We start from the raw sequence: 13,971 nt of genomic DNA on the forward strand, positions 1-13,971 counted from the left end.
TAAGTAGTAATTTATAATATTTGATAGGTAGGTATGTGAAAATAGGTATAGTATTGTATAAATAAATTATAAAATAAAGTTTATGGCTTGGCGCGGCTCGTTGGCTGCTACCAGTCGCGAAATGCGACTGAGAGTAAGTAACGCCCGCTGCTACTAGCTCTCGGATGGGTGACCACCCGGGTTCGTAGTAGTAAAAACCTTGCCACACATTCACGAGTTTGTTTACCTACATTTACAACCGTTACAACACCTTACCGTACCAACCTTACCGACCATAGTTCATAATCCCCTACAACAGCAAATGGCCATCATCGTCACCGGGCTGAAGTTCAATAAAAAAAAAAATTAAGTTTAATTTTCATATAAAATTTTACATTGTAAATACCCATACAAACTACTATATAAGAATAGGCGTTTTTTCAATTTTCATAATACACACATTTTATTATTTAACACAAACACATTTTAATAAATAAACAATGATTATGCATAATATGTTTTTCCCCTATATTTTAGGTAGTCTTGTTAAAATTTTTAAATAATCGATATAAATAAATATAATAAAATATATAATTAGGAGAATAATATTAGTTAGGTACATAATATTTGTTTAAAATTATCGGATACCGTGGCCTTAAAATCTTAACCATAAGTCCATAACTGATAAATTATTATCACAGCCATTGAAAAACATCAAAGCTTAATACATCAAAAATTATTTATATAATAAGATCAAAAAAAAGAAATTTCACAAAATTAAATTTTTTATCAACAAAAACAGTGTATATAGGTACTGTTACAAATTATAAGTCGTTACATACGCTATATTATTTGGTAGGTACCTACAACCGTCTACCGGTAACGAATTTCGTATTACACAAATTACACATGTATGGGTCGATATGCTACACCCCACTCAGTAGTAACTATAATATATCAATATGCTATGTGCCAGCAATAAAAAAATAAATAAATATTATTTGAGTATTGAACATTTGAACTATAATGAAATGCATTTGGCAATAAGAGCCTACGAAAAAATAAGCGAAAAAAGACTTAACAGGAGAATAAACGACATAATATGTGTTTCAAAACGACAAAAACGTGGCTGACCTATTATAAGGATATAGGTAATAATGGCAAAATATGTAATAGGTGTAATGCTCAATCTCTATGCAAAATAATGGAATCATTATGGTATTGGGTAAAGGTATTTGAGTGCTACTAACTCCAATAAAACAAACAACAAAATGGACGAAAATAAATAATTTTACATCCTGTTACTGAGCACCTATTAGATATTGTTTGTATTCCGGAGTTGTACAATTAAACAACATTAAAGTAGCTACAACAGTCACCCTGATATTTGTTGACAATACAACGAGGTAATTTTTAATTTAGTTTATTTTTATTGCCTCCATTTTTTATTCAAAATTACGAAAAATCGTTAAATAATTGTTGTTTAGTTAACATAAGTGATAATTTGCTTTTATACATATTATGTAAAAACGCCTGTAGATAGTATACCGAACTATTATTTACTTAGGTACTTACCCTATACTTATTCTTGTTAATTTTTTTTACTATGATATAATAAACATATGAGGAAATAAATAACTTATGGATTTAATTTACACATAAAACTATTAACTGTACCTAACTATTTTTAACAACAAAAATGTTCAATCATTTTAACGTTATAAAAATAAATGTACTAGATGATTCAATATTACGATTTATTTTACAGTCAATTTCACATAAAACAATAGTAACAAGACCGGATTACTTTTTTTCTGTAAATAAATATTAATATTAATTTTACTTATTTTATATTTAATAATATTATAATATAATATAAAGTAATATAGTATTAAAATAGTATTTCCTAATTAATCTCTGTGATCGTTTAAATTAAAATTATTTTTGTTCGTTGGCAATTTGACTCGTTGGTTGACTTTCATCGATGTTTTCAGAATAACCATTATTTTCATTGTTAGAATTTTGTTCATATGGTTCTATATATTCTGATTTTTGTGTTGGGTAACTATTGTTTTCATAATCATGTTGTTGTTGGTCATAATTTTCGACATTTGGATCTGTATAATAAGCTGCATTTGCGTCCTGATTGTTATCAACATAACCATCATATTGTTCTTTTGGGACAGTCTCGTCGTAATTTGTGTTGCCTTCTTGATAATAGTAACCGTCATTTGTGTGCTGATCACTTGTGTATGTTTCCTGTTGAGCATTTTCGTCATATTGGTCTTCAGGATGCCTTTCTGTGTTAGCATTAGAATTATTATCGTAATAATAATTGTCTTGCTCTCCATTGGCATAATTTCCTTGATGCTCTTGATAGTGTTGATCAACTTGATTTTCATTTTTACCTTCCTTTGGATGATTCTGGTAATAATAATCGTCATGGACCATATTTTGTTCAGCTACATACTCTCCTTGGTGATCAGATTCGGCGGTGTATTGATTTTCTGGTTGTGTTTTTGGGTCACCATTAGAATAGTTTTGATAATAATAGTCATCGTTAGCCGGTGGTTGATCAACGTAATTTTCCTGATAGTTAGGGTCAACATACTGTTGATCTCCTTGTTGCTCTTTTATTTCATCTCCAGCATGATTTTGATAGTAATAATCGTCGTGCTCAACGTGCTCACCTGTATATTCTCCTTCTACAGCTGGTTTGGAATATTGATTTTCTGGTTGTTCTTGTTGGTCAACATTAGAATAATTTTGATAGTAATAATCATCATTAGCGTGTTGTTTTTCGACATCTTTTACTTGAGAATCGGGATTCTCGTATTGGTTTTCCATTAGATTTTCTTCTTTGTCATCTGTAGGATTTTGATAATAATACTCATCGTGAACATTGTTTTTGTCATCAAATTCGTCTTGTTGAATGGGTTCAATGTTGTTGTTTATTACGACTTCTTTGTTACCGTCAACGAGCTCGTCTGTATAAAAGTGTTCGTCGTTAGCAACATGTTCCGGTTGTGTCTCATACTCATGAGTTGGGGGTTCCTTTGTGTCGTCGTCATCAGGATGATCTTGATAATAATTTGTATTATTCGTAAGGTCATTATTCGAAACATCATGCAACGGTTCTTGGTCTTTTGGAATTGTTTTGAAATCAGAACTTACTTGTGTTACGGTATTAGTAATATCTATTTCATTGGTTGAATCATTAACAACATTATATGGTTGAATAGTTTCAGAATTGTTTTGTTTTTCTACACTATCATTTTTATTATTAAACTGTTGTTGGTTATCAGTTTCATTTTCGCTCATATTACTATTGCCATTACTATGATCAACTATGGGTGAGCTAATTCTATTTTTAGACGATACATTTGTACCATTTTTGTTATTATATTCATTCTCTAATTTATTATCCATTCCATTCGAACTTGTTGTACTACCATGAGTATTTTCTTTTTTCAACTTTTGTTCGCCCTTGTAACTTTCTCTGCGTTTAGTGATATTTAAGTTATCGTTTATATTCATAGAATTTTCTGTATGATCTTGATAACCAAAATTTGGTTTTTCTGTTGTCTCGAACAATTTTTTTTTGCTATTTTCATTGCTATCACGTCTGAGATTACGGTATGTATTTTCAATTGATATATCTTTAAGCATAACATTGTTTTTATCATCTTGTGTCTTCGGATAAATCTGAATATCATTATTATCATCATAATTTATTCTATCGTTATTGTAAGAATGTACGTTTTCTTCTGACAAACTAGTATCATTTCCTTGAAAATTATTTTTCAAATTTATATATTTATCAGATTCAAAAGAATCTCCAATTGAAGCTAACTTTTCTTGTTTACTTAAAGATTGTCTTCTTGAGCTTACATTTGTATGACTTGGTGAAATCTTTTGTTTGCTTATGGAAACTGGGTAATCATCTTTTGTCAATAACGATGTTCGACGCTTATCATCGAGTTTCGCATTTGATTCTTTTCTTCCCAAAACTAATTTTTGGTCTTTCGTGTTATAATTTTCATTAGTATTTTCTTCAATTGAATTTGTATGATTAGGTAGATCAATATGTTCATTACCGAGATCAAAACTAATTCGCTTGGAAAAAGTCGAAGGTGTTTCAGTTTTTTTTTTATATATTGTAGATTCAGAATAATGATCATTGTCTTTGTTCGGTTGAATATATTCGTCATCTGCAGATCTTCTTTCTGGTGACGTCGTAAGTATTGAGTTTTTTTTATACTCACTTTCTTTGGTTACTTCGTTTTTTCTATTGCGTGACCGGTAATCTAGTCCTAATGGTGAACGTGTTCTGAATGTTTCATCTCCTGGGTGTTTAATCTTTAATGGTTTGAAATCGGTATAATAGGTGGATTTTTCATAACTTGGAATCGTATACTTTTCAATACGTTCTTTGTGTGGGTTCCATACATAATCTCGGATTTTTTTTTCAAGTAAACTGCTGGAATTTTCTATTTGAGTTCTATCACACAAAATATCTCGATGATATACTGGTGAACATGGTCTTGTTATACTAGAAAACGATCGCTGCCCCGAATGAGGTTCATAATAATAATCACTATCATCATGACCGTGATAAATATTATTGTCATTTGTTGGATAATATCTTGAACGATGTTCAGGTGTATATGGCTGAATATTTGATTTACCAATGCGATAATCATTTGTATTTCGGTAACCATAATCGATCATTGAATAAGATGGCTCTCGTTCTATAACTCTCACTGGCTTTGGATACCGTGTTGGCCAATAAGGAACTTCTTCTTTTGGGTATTGCTTAATAGGTTTTCGTCTGTAAAATCTCTCAGTAGTTTGTCGAGGATATTGAGCTATAGGTTTTGATGTAGGAAAATAATATACTTGGTATTCTTGAGTATCCGGCGTTCGAAAGTTCATGGTTTTTCCATATTTTTTAGAATTGATTGGCATATAATATGTGTTACGCTGATCATCATATACCGTTGAAAAGTCGTGAACTCGGGGTTTATAGTTAGTATTGTAGCTGCTATAATCATTTGATAAATACATATCATTTGTATTTAAGTTAGATTTTTTTTTATGTTGTCTAAAAACAAAATCATCGTCAAACACTAAATACTTGTATTTGTTATTAAAATCTATATTCTTATGATATTTATCAGTATTGAATGTGTTTGATAATGATTTAGGTTTATCCATTACACCTAGATATTTTAGTCTGTTATGAATAGCTGATCCATCCAAAATCGAATTTTGTTCTTTTATCGTTTCATCAAGTGTTAGTTTTATTAGTCTGACATAATTGTCGCATCGCTCCTAAAATAATAAAAAAAATAAAATTATTCATTATAATAGTATTCAATTATTAAGTAGTATTAAATATTTACTATAACCAGTATAACCTTAAAACAATAATATTATAATAAGATATAATACGTAATAGATATATAAATATAGATATTATTAAATTTCAAATTATAATAACTAAATTAAAACCGATATTTTTTGTAACAACTAACAGCTTAGGAATAAATAACCCAATCAGTTTTGTAAGTGTTGTCGTTCACGTAATTTTTTAATGAGTAATTTGGTTTAATAAACTAAGTATTCAGTTTTCACTTAATCTGAATTAAACTAATATTTAATTCATTTTAACCTATATCACTCCAATGTATTAAATTAAATAGTTACAAAATAAAATTTTAAAAAGTAAATAATATATATTTTAAATATTATAAGTTTATCATTGAGGACATTTTCAAGTACTTGGATGCAACTATGACACATATTATTGAATTAGCAATTTTGAAAAAAAAACAACTAAATTGATTATAAATATGAATATTATTATGAATACATTATGTAAATATACTTATTTTCATTAAAAATGTAACGTCAATATAATATACCTACTCGCATAAATAATATAGTAAAATGTATTACCCTTAAACATCGCATTCTATCGATTTTCTCGGCCATCATACTGAAATTTCTCTGAACTCCATCCATTTAGAAATGTGAAATATTTATGAACTATCTTCTGTATGAACTGTACCAGTACTAAAACATTTCAATTAAATATATTTATCTAAATTATTAATGTCATAAATGATTTAGTCAAAAGTTACAAGCTATAAAAGTAAATTAAGTTCAATATAAAATACTTATATATATATATATATATATATATATAAGTACTTAATATATTTATAATTATAGAAAAATATCGGTACTTCATATACCTACGTAAAGAAACCAAATATAATATTAAAGCTATCAATGTTCAAAACTAAGAAAAAAAATATTTGATTTCGTTAACTATGAATGTAAGTCTAGGTATTACCTTAGATCAATTAATTAATGAATTATTACGAATATAAAATATCATGATAACTTTACTATAGAGTATTAAGGTAAATTGAGTAAAGGTATTACTAATTTATTACTATTGTAGCATATTTTATACTACCTATATAAAATATTATTATTTTTTACAAATAGAAAGGGCAGTGTAGTTTTATTGAGTAGACTGCTATTTTAATTGGTACATTAGAATTAATAAACATTAGACCTAGAGAGGAGTGTACATACATTTTAATTATTAACTTCACAAAATTGTTTGAACTAATCGAAATAATTTATCTTAGAATACGGTTGTATAATTACTGCAACAACATACGTCCATTTTTTTGTATACATTTCATAGATTAACTACATTTTTGGAAGATTATTTATTACAAATTAAAAAAAGGTGGATAAGTGGATGTCACTCTGCTGTACAGTAGGTTACAAGTGGGTCACATGGATGGTGTTAAATTTGAATTCAATGATATAATATCATTGTATAAGAAAAACGATTCTAAGCGAAAACGGTCAGTCAGCCTATGATAGGAGCCTATGAAATAAGTATATTTGATGATATTATTGTGAATAAAGTAATTTATATATAACCTATTTACGTTGAGAATTGTTTTAAATTTTCAATCCTTAGCCATAAAAGTTAAACATTTTATACATTTTTAACTACAAAATAATTTATAATTTATAAATTTGATAAATGTTGTCAAAATTTGAACTTTAAATGCTTATAAAAAAAAATTGTGCCTATGTATTTTTAATATTTTTCAACTGCTATTACAACGATCTATCAGGAGCCTTATATTAAATTTTCATGCTTTTTTACCCAACAAATAAAATTTTATTGATATTTATAGAAAAAAAAAACTAAAAAAATTGAAAACTGACAATGTCCGTAAACAATTCAAACAGAGTCAAAATATTTTCAAAATTGTATGGTGTATAGAAAATGCTATTGTAAACATTCGGTGAAATTTTCAAGTATCTACAGTCATTCGTTTTTTAATTACAATAAAATAAGAAAATTGTTACATGAGAAATCGAGTGAATATCAAATGTTGTAAAAATATAAATTTCAGACGCTCATAAAAATTTAATTTAAGTTTCTTGTAGACATTTTTTTTTTTGATCAAGGTAGACAAGCTTATGGATAATCTGATATTACATTTTCAAATCTTAGATTTAAAAAGAAAAATTTTTATGAATTCTCAACTCAAAATAATTTGCTAATTTTCGTGATTTTTCCGTATTTTGTCAAAATTTGAACTTTAAATGCTTATAAATAAAAACTGTGACTAAGGATTTTTAATTTTTTTCATCTGCCTTTGAAACAATAACCTAAGAGCCTTCTATTAAATTTTCAAGCTTTTTACTCAACAGATAAAGTTTTATTGATATTTATAGAAAAAAAACTAAAAAAAATTGAAATTGACAATGTCCGTAAACAGCTCAAAATAAGTCAAAATATTTGGAAAATGTTATGGTGTATAGGAAATGCAATTATAAACATTCAGTCAAAATGTCATGTCCCTACGGTCATTTGTTTTAGAGTTACACCAAAAACCAAAAACGATTTTCTCAAAAACAGATTTTGCGTAAAAATTCCCGTTTTTCCTTAATTTTTCTTTTGTTTTTCACGTCGCTTTTGAAAACTACTGGGAAATTTTTACTTTTTACCCCACAAAGTACCAGACTCACTTTCATATCAGAAAAGTTACTGTTGAAGAAAATCCAAATTGTGAATATTGTTGAAACTCGTAACTTATTAACAGTAGTATAATACGCATTTTAGATTCTGAGCGGAGCGAGGAAACTAGTGGTTTTACAATGGTTTTTTTTTTTTTTATATCCTGTATACAAAATTTCTACCAGATGGAGTGCTTTGATTTTAACATATAGTACCTTATCTTTTAGCAAATTGGATCAAGATGGTACTTTAGAGAGGTCATTTTTCGATTTGCTCAATATAGTTATTTAATGACATGGGAAAAACTACTGACAAATTACCAAAAACCGCTTAAAATAGGATTTTATTTTTTAACGATTTGTCTATCACCGTAGCAACGAATAAAAAATTATAATATTATAATATTAATTCTACTTAAAGGCTATAACAAATAATAAAAATTTAAAAAATCCAGACTGATAAACTGTCTCCGCTCAGAATCGTTTTTCTTATACAATGATATTATATCATTGAATTCAAGTTTAATACAAACCATTATACATTGTCCCACGAAGGGGTCCGCGCAAGAACGAGATAACTCCATTTTTCAAAACTTTTCAGGAAACGATAATGTTATTTTAAAAATATTTAAATAAAGATAAATATAATTTGGAAATTAATTTAGATACATTAGACCACGATAAAAAAGATGCCGTAGTACTTGATTTGATTTTCTTAATTTCTTTGAGATGGTAGTCTCAGATGGAGTTATCTCGTTCTTGTATGGACCTCTTCACTTGTAACCTACTGTACAGCAGAGCGACATCCACTTACCCGCTTTTTAAACATATTATTACTTATTGATTTATTGTTAATAATGTAAATATCAATTTATTCCATTATTAGTTTACTTGCAGTATATCTATATATACCTGCGTACAACTATTATAAAGTTCGTATTATTTTGATCGTTATTAAAATAATTTCTAAAAAAATAAAAGTTGTGTTTTTTATCATAGTGGGGAATGTATAATTATTTTTTTGGTTATTCATTATTTTTATTCTAGTTACAGGGCAACATTGATGTAATTCCTAAGGACGGAAAAATGGTCAAATGATTATTTATCATTGCAATGTTTCAACTTTTAAAATTAAGGAGATTTTAAAGCCCAAAATCTGAGAGAAATAAGATTACATTTGTAAATGGATTAAAGTAATAATTAGGTAAGTACGTTTTACAATAATATGATGAATATCAATATGTGAATATTGTAAGTACCTATAAAGATTTTTGTTTATAAATAGGATATACCTACAGAGTATTCGGGTAGATATTTTTGCATTTTTTATTTGCAAATATTTGTACTTCAATTTTCAAAACTGATAAAATTTGTAAAAATCACAAATATTTCTCAAATGATTTTATAGTTAAGATTTAAGAATTCATAAAGTTGAAAACGTAAAACAAGGTTACAGAAAGTAAAGTCAAAATTATGAGGAAATTGAATTATTCAAAAGTAAAATATATTATTTAACTATTTAAGTTTTTTTTAATTGTAAGTATACCTACCTAATCCAAAAAAGATAAACTTAATGCAACTTAAAATATTCCACAATTGTTACCTAATATATAATAATATTATTATAATTTTATAAATATAATTACATTTTTAAAATATTTAAGCTAATTTTAATTAACCTAATAAAGTAAAATAAACATTTTTGTTTTATTTCCACCCGGTTACTAATGCAAATTTAAGTTGTTTTCAATATAAAATATTAAAATGTATAATTGAACCTATTTACACCATTCTTAGTTACATCCTGAATTCAACCTGTACCGTGATAGGCACGCTAGTAGTAAAATAACTTACATAATAATACCTACCTACTTCATGTATAAATATAGGTGCCTGTATTATGGTATTATACAATATCCTGAAAAATAGAGGCTGACGGTGTCTATAGATACTCTATACAGAGAATTGTATTTCATAATATTATACAATGATTAAAGATTGAATTACAATTTATCACGGCCATTAGTAATTTATTATAGTACCTATACTATAAATACTGTTACATACTTGAGTTCTTTAACAACGAACAATAGTCCCATAAAAAAAAATATTCAAAAAATGCGAGATTACGAGAATATAATCAAGATAATTGATTAACAATTTATTCGTGTAAATAGGTATGTAAGTGTAAAATAAAAACTAATGGTCTGGGAACTATGAAGCCAAAGCAATACATTTATTAATAATAAAAATAATAGAACCGGAAAAGTCGGCATTGCTCTGCTGTATAGTAGATTTCGACTCTGTATTCCTCATTTCTAAGTAGGTCACTGAAACCGATGTGTTAAATCTGAACTAAATGATGATAACATTCAATTTTTACGAAAAGCGATTCAAAACGGGAGACTGTGTGTCAGCTTTATCATACTACAGATATTTTATTATATTTTTACATTACTATTAGGTAATATATTTTTTTATGTTAGTAATAAATGGTAGATTGAACTCATTTTTACCAAAAACAAACCACATAGGTATACCCACCACCCATGTAATATACCTAGTAATTATTATACCTATAATAATATTCCAAATAATATTGCATTATGGCTAGCTATTATTAACGTTTTAGTGTTGAATATATAAATTGTATAGGTACAATGGAATAAGTCAGTACCGACGTATCGTAGAATGGTGTGAATAAATAGCTTAAAACGACCTATAGGTAATCTAAATGTGTAATTATGTATTATAATAGTAAATAATAATTAATAAATATTAATAACTGTATAGTGGATCAAGTAATATCAAGTATTTACGAATAATATTTTATGATTAATAACAAAAACAATTATATTTCATTTAAAATTTAAATATCCAATTTCGTCAAAATTTGAACTTGAAATGTCTATAGGTAAAACAATTGTGCATTTATATTTTTGAGATTTTTAAGTTTCTGTACGAAAAACTTATAAGATAGATAAGTACCTGAGGTTATGTAAAACCCGACTCTTGTATAAAATGTTCGAGCCTTATAGCAATAAAATCAAACACTTAATAAGTTTTTAACAATTTTTGTTTTGACAAGTTTTGAACTACAAGTGCTAATAAAATAAAATTGTGCATATTTTCTTTCCTGGGATCTTATATTTCAAACTGATCTGTAGAAAATTAATTTTTAGAAAAATAAAAATGAATACCTATCAAAATGTAATCTTCTAGTATAAATGTATAATAACATGCATACAAAAATTGAGTTCACCAGTTGCAAGTTACAAGTTGGTAACTGGTAAGTCCAAACAAAAACATGGTTGGACACGCGCACCTCATTTGTACATTTAAAATAATAATGGGCCATAATAATATATAGCCATATACGTTTTGAAACCTAAGATTTTTACATTAGAAGAAATGACATATGAACTATTACAAAATTATCAAAAAGTCCACTAAAAATTATTTCAAAAACCATATTTTATGATATAAACGTACCTACTAATTTTGTTTCATTCTTTAAATTTATTACTTAATATACTTATAATATAATATTTGTATTTGGTTATTACAGCTTTACAAGTTAGACTGTTACAGTTATAGTCTTATAGTCTTAAATATAAGACGGGTACTTCAAATGTTATAAAAAAATTACGAGGTAAACCAGTTGAGATTGGCCCTCATTAAATTATGATACAAAAATAAACAGGTATTATTGAGCTTTAAAATATTTTAAATACTGGTTGATTTATAGGTAGGTAGTTAAATTTATATAGGACTATAGGAGACACAAAGCTAGACCAATAAAAAAAAAATTGCCCACGAAATTCGAACTCTTCTTATCAAATATTAGGTACCTACATTATATCCTGAACAGAGTACACATACGTACATAATAGTATTATATATTTATATTATTATACATATTGCATAGTACATACGCGTCACACGTAATTTGAAAATAACTTTCGGAATGGATGGGAAGCTAAAATATATTTTTTTGTAATGCCACGATATTCTTTTGAAACATTTTGGGAGGATTATAATTGTATTTAGGGGGAAATCAACTACCCCAAGTCATCCTTAGTTACGCCGGTGAATTATTAACTATACTTATTAATATATATAGGGACAAGGATAAAATAACAAAGTTTTATAAGAAGGTATAAAATAGCTGTTGTTTTGTCGATACAAAAGTATTATGTCATATAAATGTATATGATATCGTATCGATATAATACGAAGCACAATAAAAATCAGACGCGTTGTATGTATAGTTTTAAACTATAATGACATTACCTATTTTAATTCATAACAATTACTGAAATGCATACGGTTCAACCACAGTAACAATAGTCGAACGCATAGTTTAAAGTTTCAGCCAAATACGATATAATATAATATAGGTATATTACTCAGTACTCTATATACTATGTCTACTCTGGTGATAATATTATGTAGATTGTAGAGTGTTGCAGGCATTCGGGTTTCAGCGATCAATATCGTAACGATTCGTAATGTGTCTCAAAGGCCCGCGTCCGACGGATATAGGTTGTCAACAGCGTACTCATTCCCAGTGGTTGTAGTAAAGGATAGGTACCCAAAATTCCACTACCTATATTTTTAGTTGACTGTTTTCATCAACCGGTTTTTTCCAAAATAACGGATCCCTGATGAAATTCGTAATGAAAACAATATTACAAAATATGTTGTACAAAGTATGGTGATACTAAACAAAAATATATTTTTATGAAAAGAAAGACATGTTACCGGGTTACCAACCACTTTGACTACTGTCTCTATAACGGTTGTGGTCATCGGTCACCAAATGGCGACCTGTGGACAAACTTCATCTGACCCGCACAGACAAGATAATATTCATTTTTTTGCAGATTATTATTTTTAATAGTCGATCAAACGAATTTATCATTTGCTGTTATTTTATACTTTCTCTGGACATTCAATTGTTATGGCCCCATCCAAAAATATTAATTGGTGCGGTCAATATCAACAATATCCCGTATTGGTATATTCGGGGTGCATATAAATTATAAGTGCACATTGTTCAAAATACTATATTGACTATTATGCACACAATATTTACCTATTACAGTACTACCACTACTACCTGAGGTCAATTACTGATGTCTGGTTGGCGCTACAACTGCAATATCATTGTTATAGGACGTACTGCTGCTGCTGAGTGCTGGTCGTGGCCCCGAGTTGCAAATAGTAATATATGTCTCGTTATGGTCCAGAAGATGAGAGGATTAGGAACACTGACCGGAAGTTGAGTTGTCTTCTATTATCTTTATGATAACAACATGGGTATATATCGTGTTTATGTTATATTGTAAATTCAGGTGTAGTCTGTTGCGCCCGCGTTATATTATTATTATTATTATTGTTCGAAACTGATGTCAAACCGAAACCGTCGTTTGCGTAAACCGACGGGTGACGCGCCTGCCGCCATCGACGGCCTCCATCAAAACGTCAATATAATATTATTATAATATGACGACAACCGTGTTATAATAATATGAATAATATAATATTTGAATTGGACGGATCGCAGAGATGGCACGTCATGCGATATTTTCGTATATTATATATTGAACACTGTGACTTTCGTACGTAAATCGGACACTGCAGTGTTGATACAATAAAATGTTTATATTTCGTTTACCCACATACACGCGATGCACCGGGACACGTGTACGCGCGGGAAACTACTGTCGAACTACTAAGTACTACTGCCGCGATCGCGATCGTGTGCTCGGATTTTTAACGGCGGCAGTGGCCGTACACCGTGTCAACCGGTACGGTTTCGGCGAGTCATAAATATAATATAATATTATTATTATTATTATAAGCTCGAAGACGACCTGTCGACTTCAGCGGCAGTTGACGACCACGAAATTATCGTATTATTATTAT

The 13,971-nt window shown here is 28.4% G+C and overlaps 1 protein-coding gene across 1 annotated transcript; it reads right to left on the bottom strand.

Annotated features, from left to right (window-relative positions):
* Nucleotides 1-459: 459 nt before the first annotated feature.
* On the bottom strand, nt 460-13,742 carry LOC132937115 (GATA zinc finger domain-containing protein 14-like). Its single transcript, XM_061003938.1, has 3 exons — nt 13,163-13,742; nt 5,941-6,057; nt 460-5,313 (listed from the first exon to the last, which is right to left on the bottom strand). Exons 2-3 carry the CDS (start codon nt 6,004-6,006, stop codon nt 1,918-1,920), a joined length of 3,462 nt encoding a protein of 1,153 aa, XP_060859921.1. The 5' UTR covers nt 6,007-6,057; nt 13,163-13,742; the 3' UTR covers nt 460-1,917.
* Between the last annotated feature and the right edge of the window lie 229 nt (nt 13,743-13,971).

The sequence above is a fragment of the Metopolophium dirhodum genome, chromosome 1, assembly GCF_019925205.1.
Source record: "Metopolophium dirhodum isolate CAU chromosome 1, ASM1992520v1, whole genome shotgun sequence".
NCBI classification, from domain to species: Eukaryota; Metazoa; Arthropoda; class Insecta; order Hemiptera; family Aphididae; genus Metopolophium; species Metopolophium dirhodum.

What these genes read in the sequence shown, in the direction of transcription:
- LOC132937115 (XM_061003938.1), bottom strand. Translation starts at nt 6,006, where the DNA reads ATGGATGGAGTTCAGAGAAATTTCAGTATGATGGCCGAGAAAATCGAT. An exon ending in ATAGAATGCGATGTTTAAGG is followed by an intron (nt 5,314 to 5,940) that starts GTAATACATTTT and finishes TTATTATTTTAG; the next exon opens with GAGCGATGCGACAATTATGT.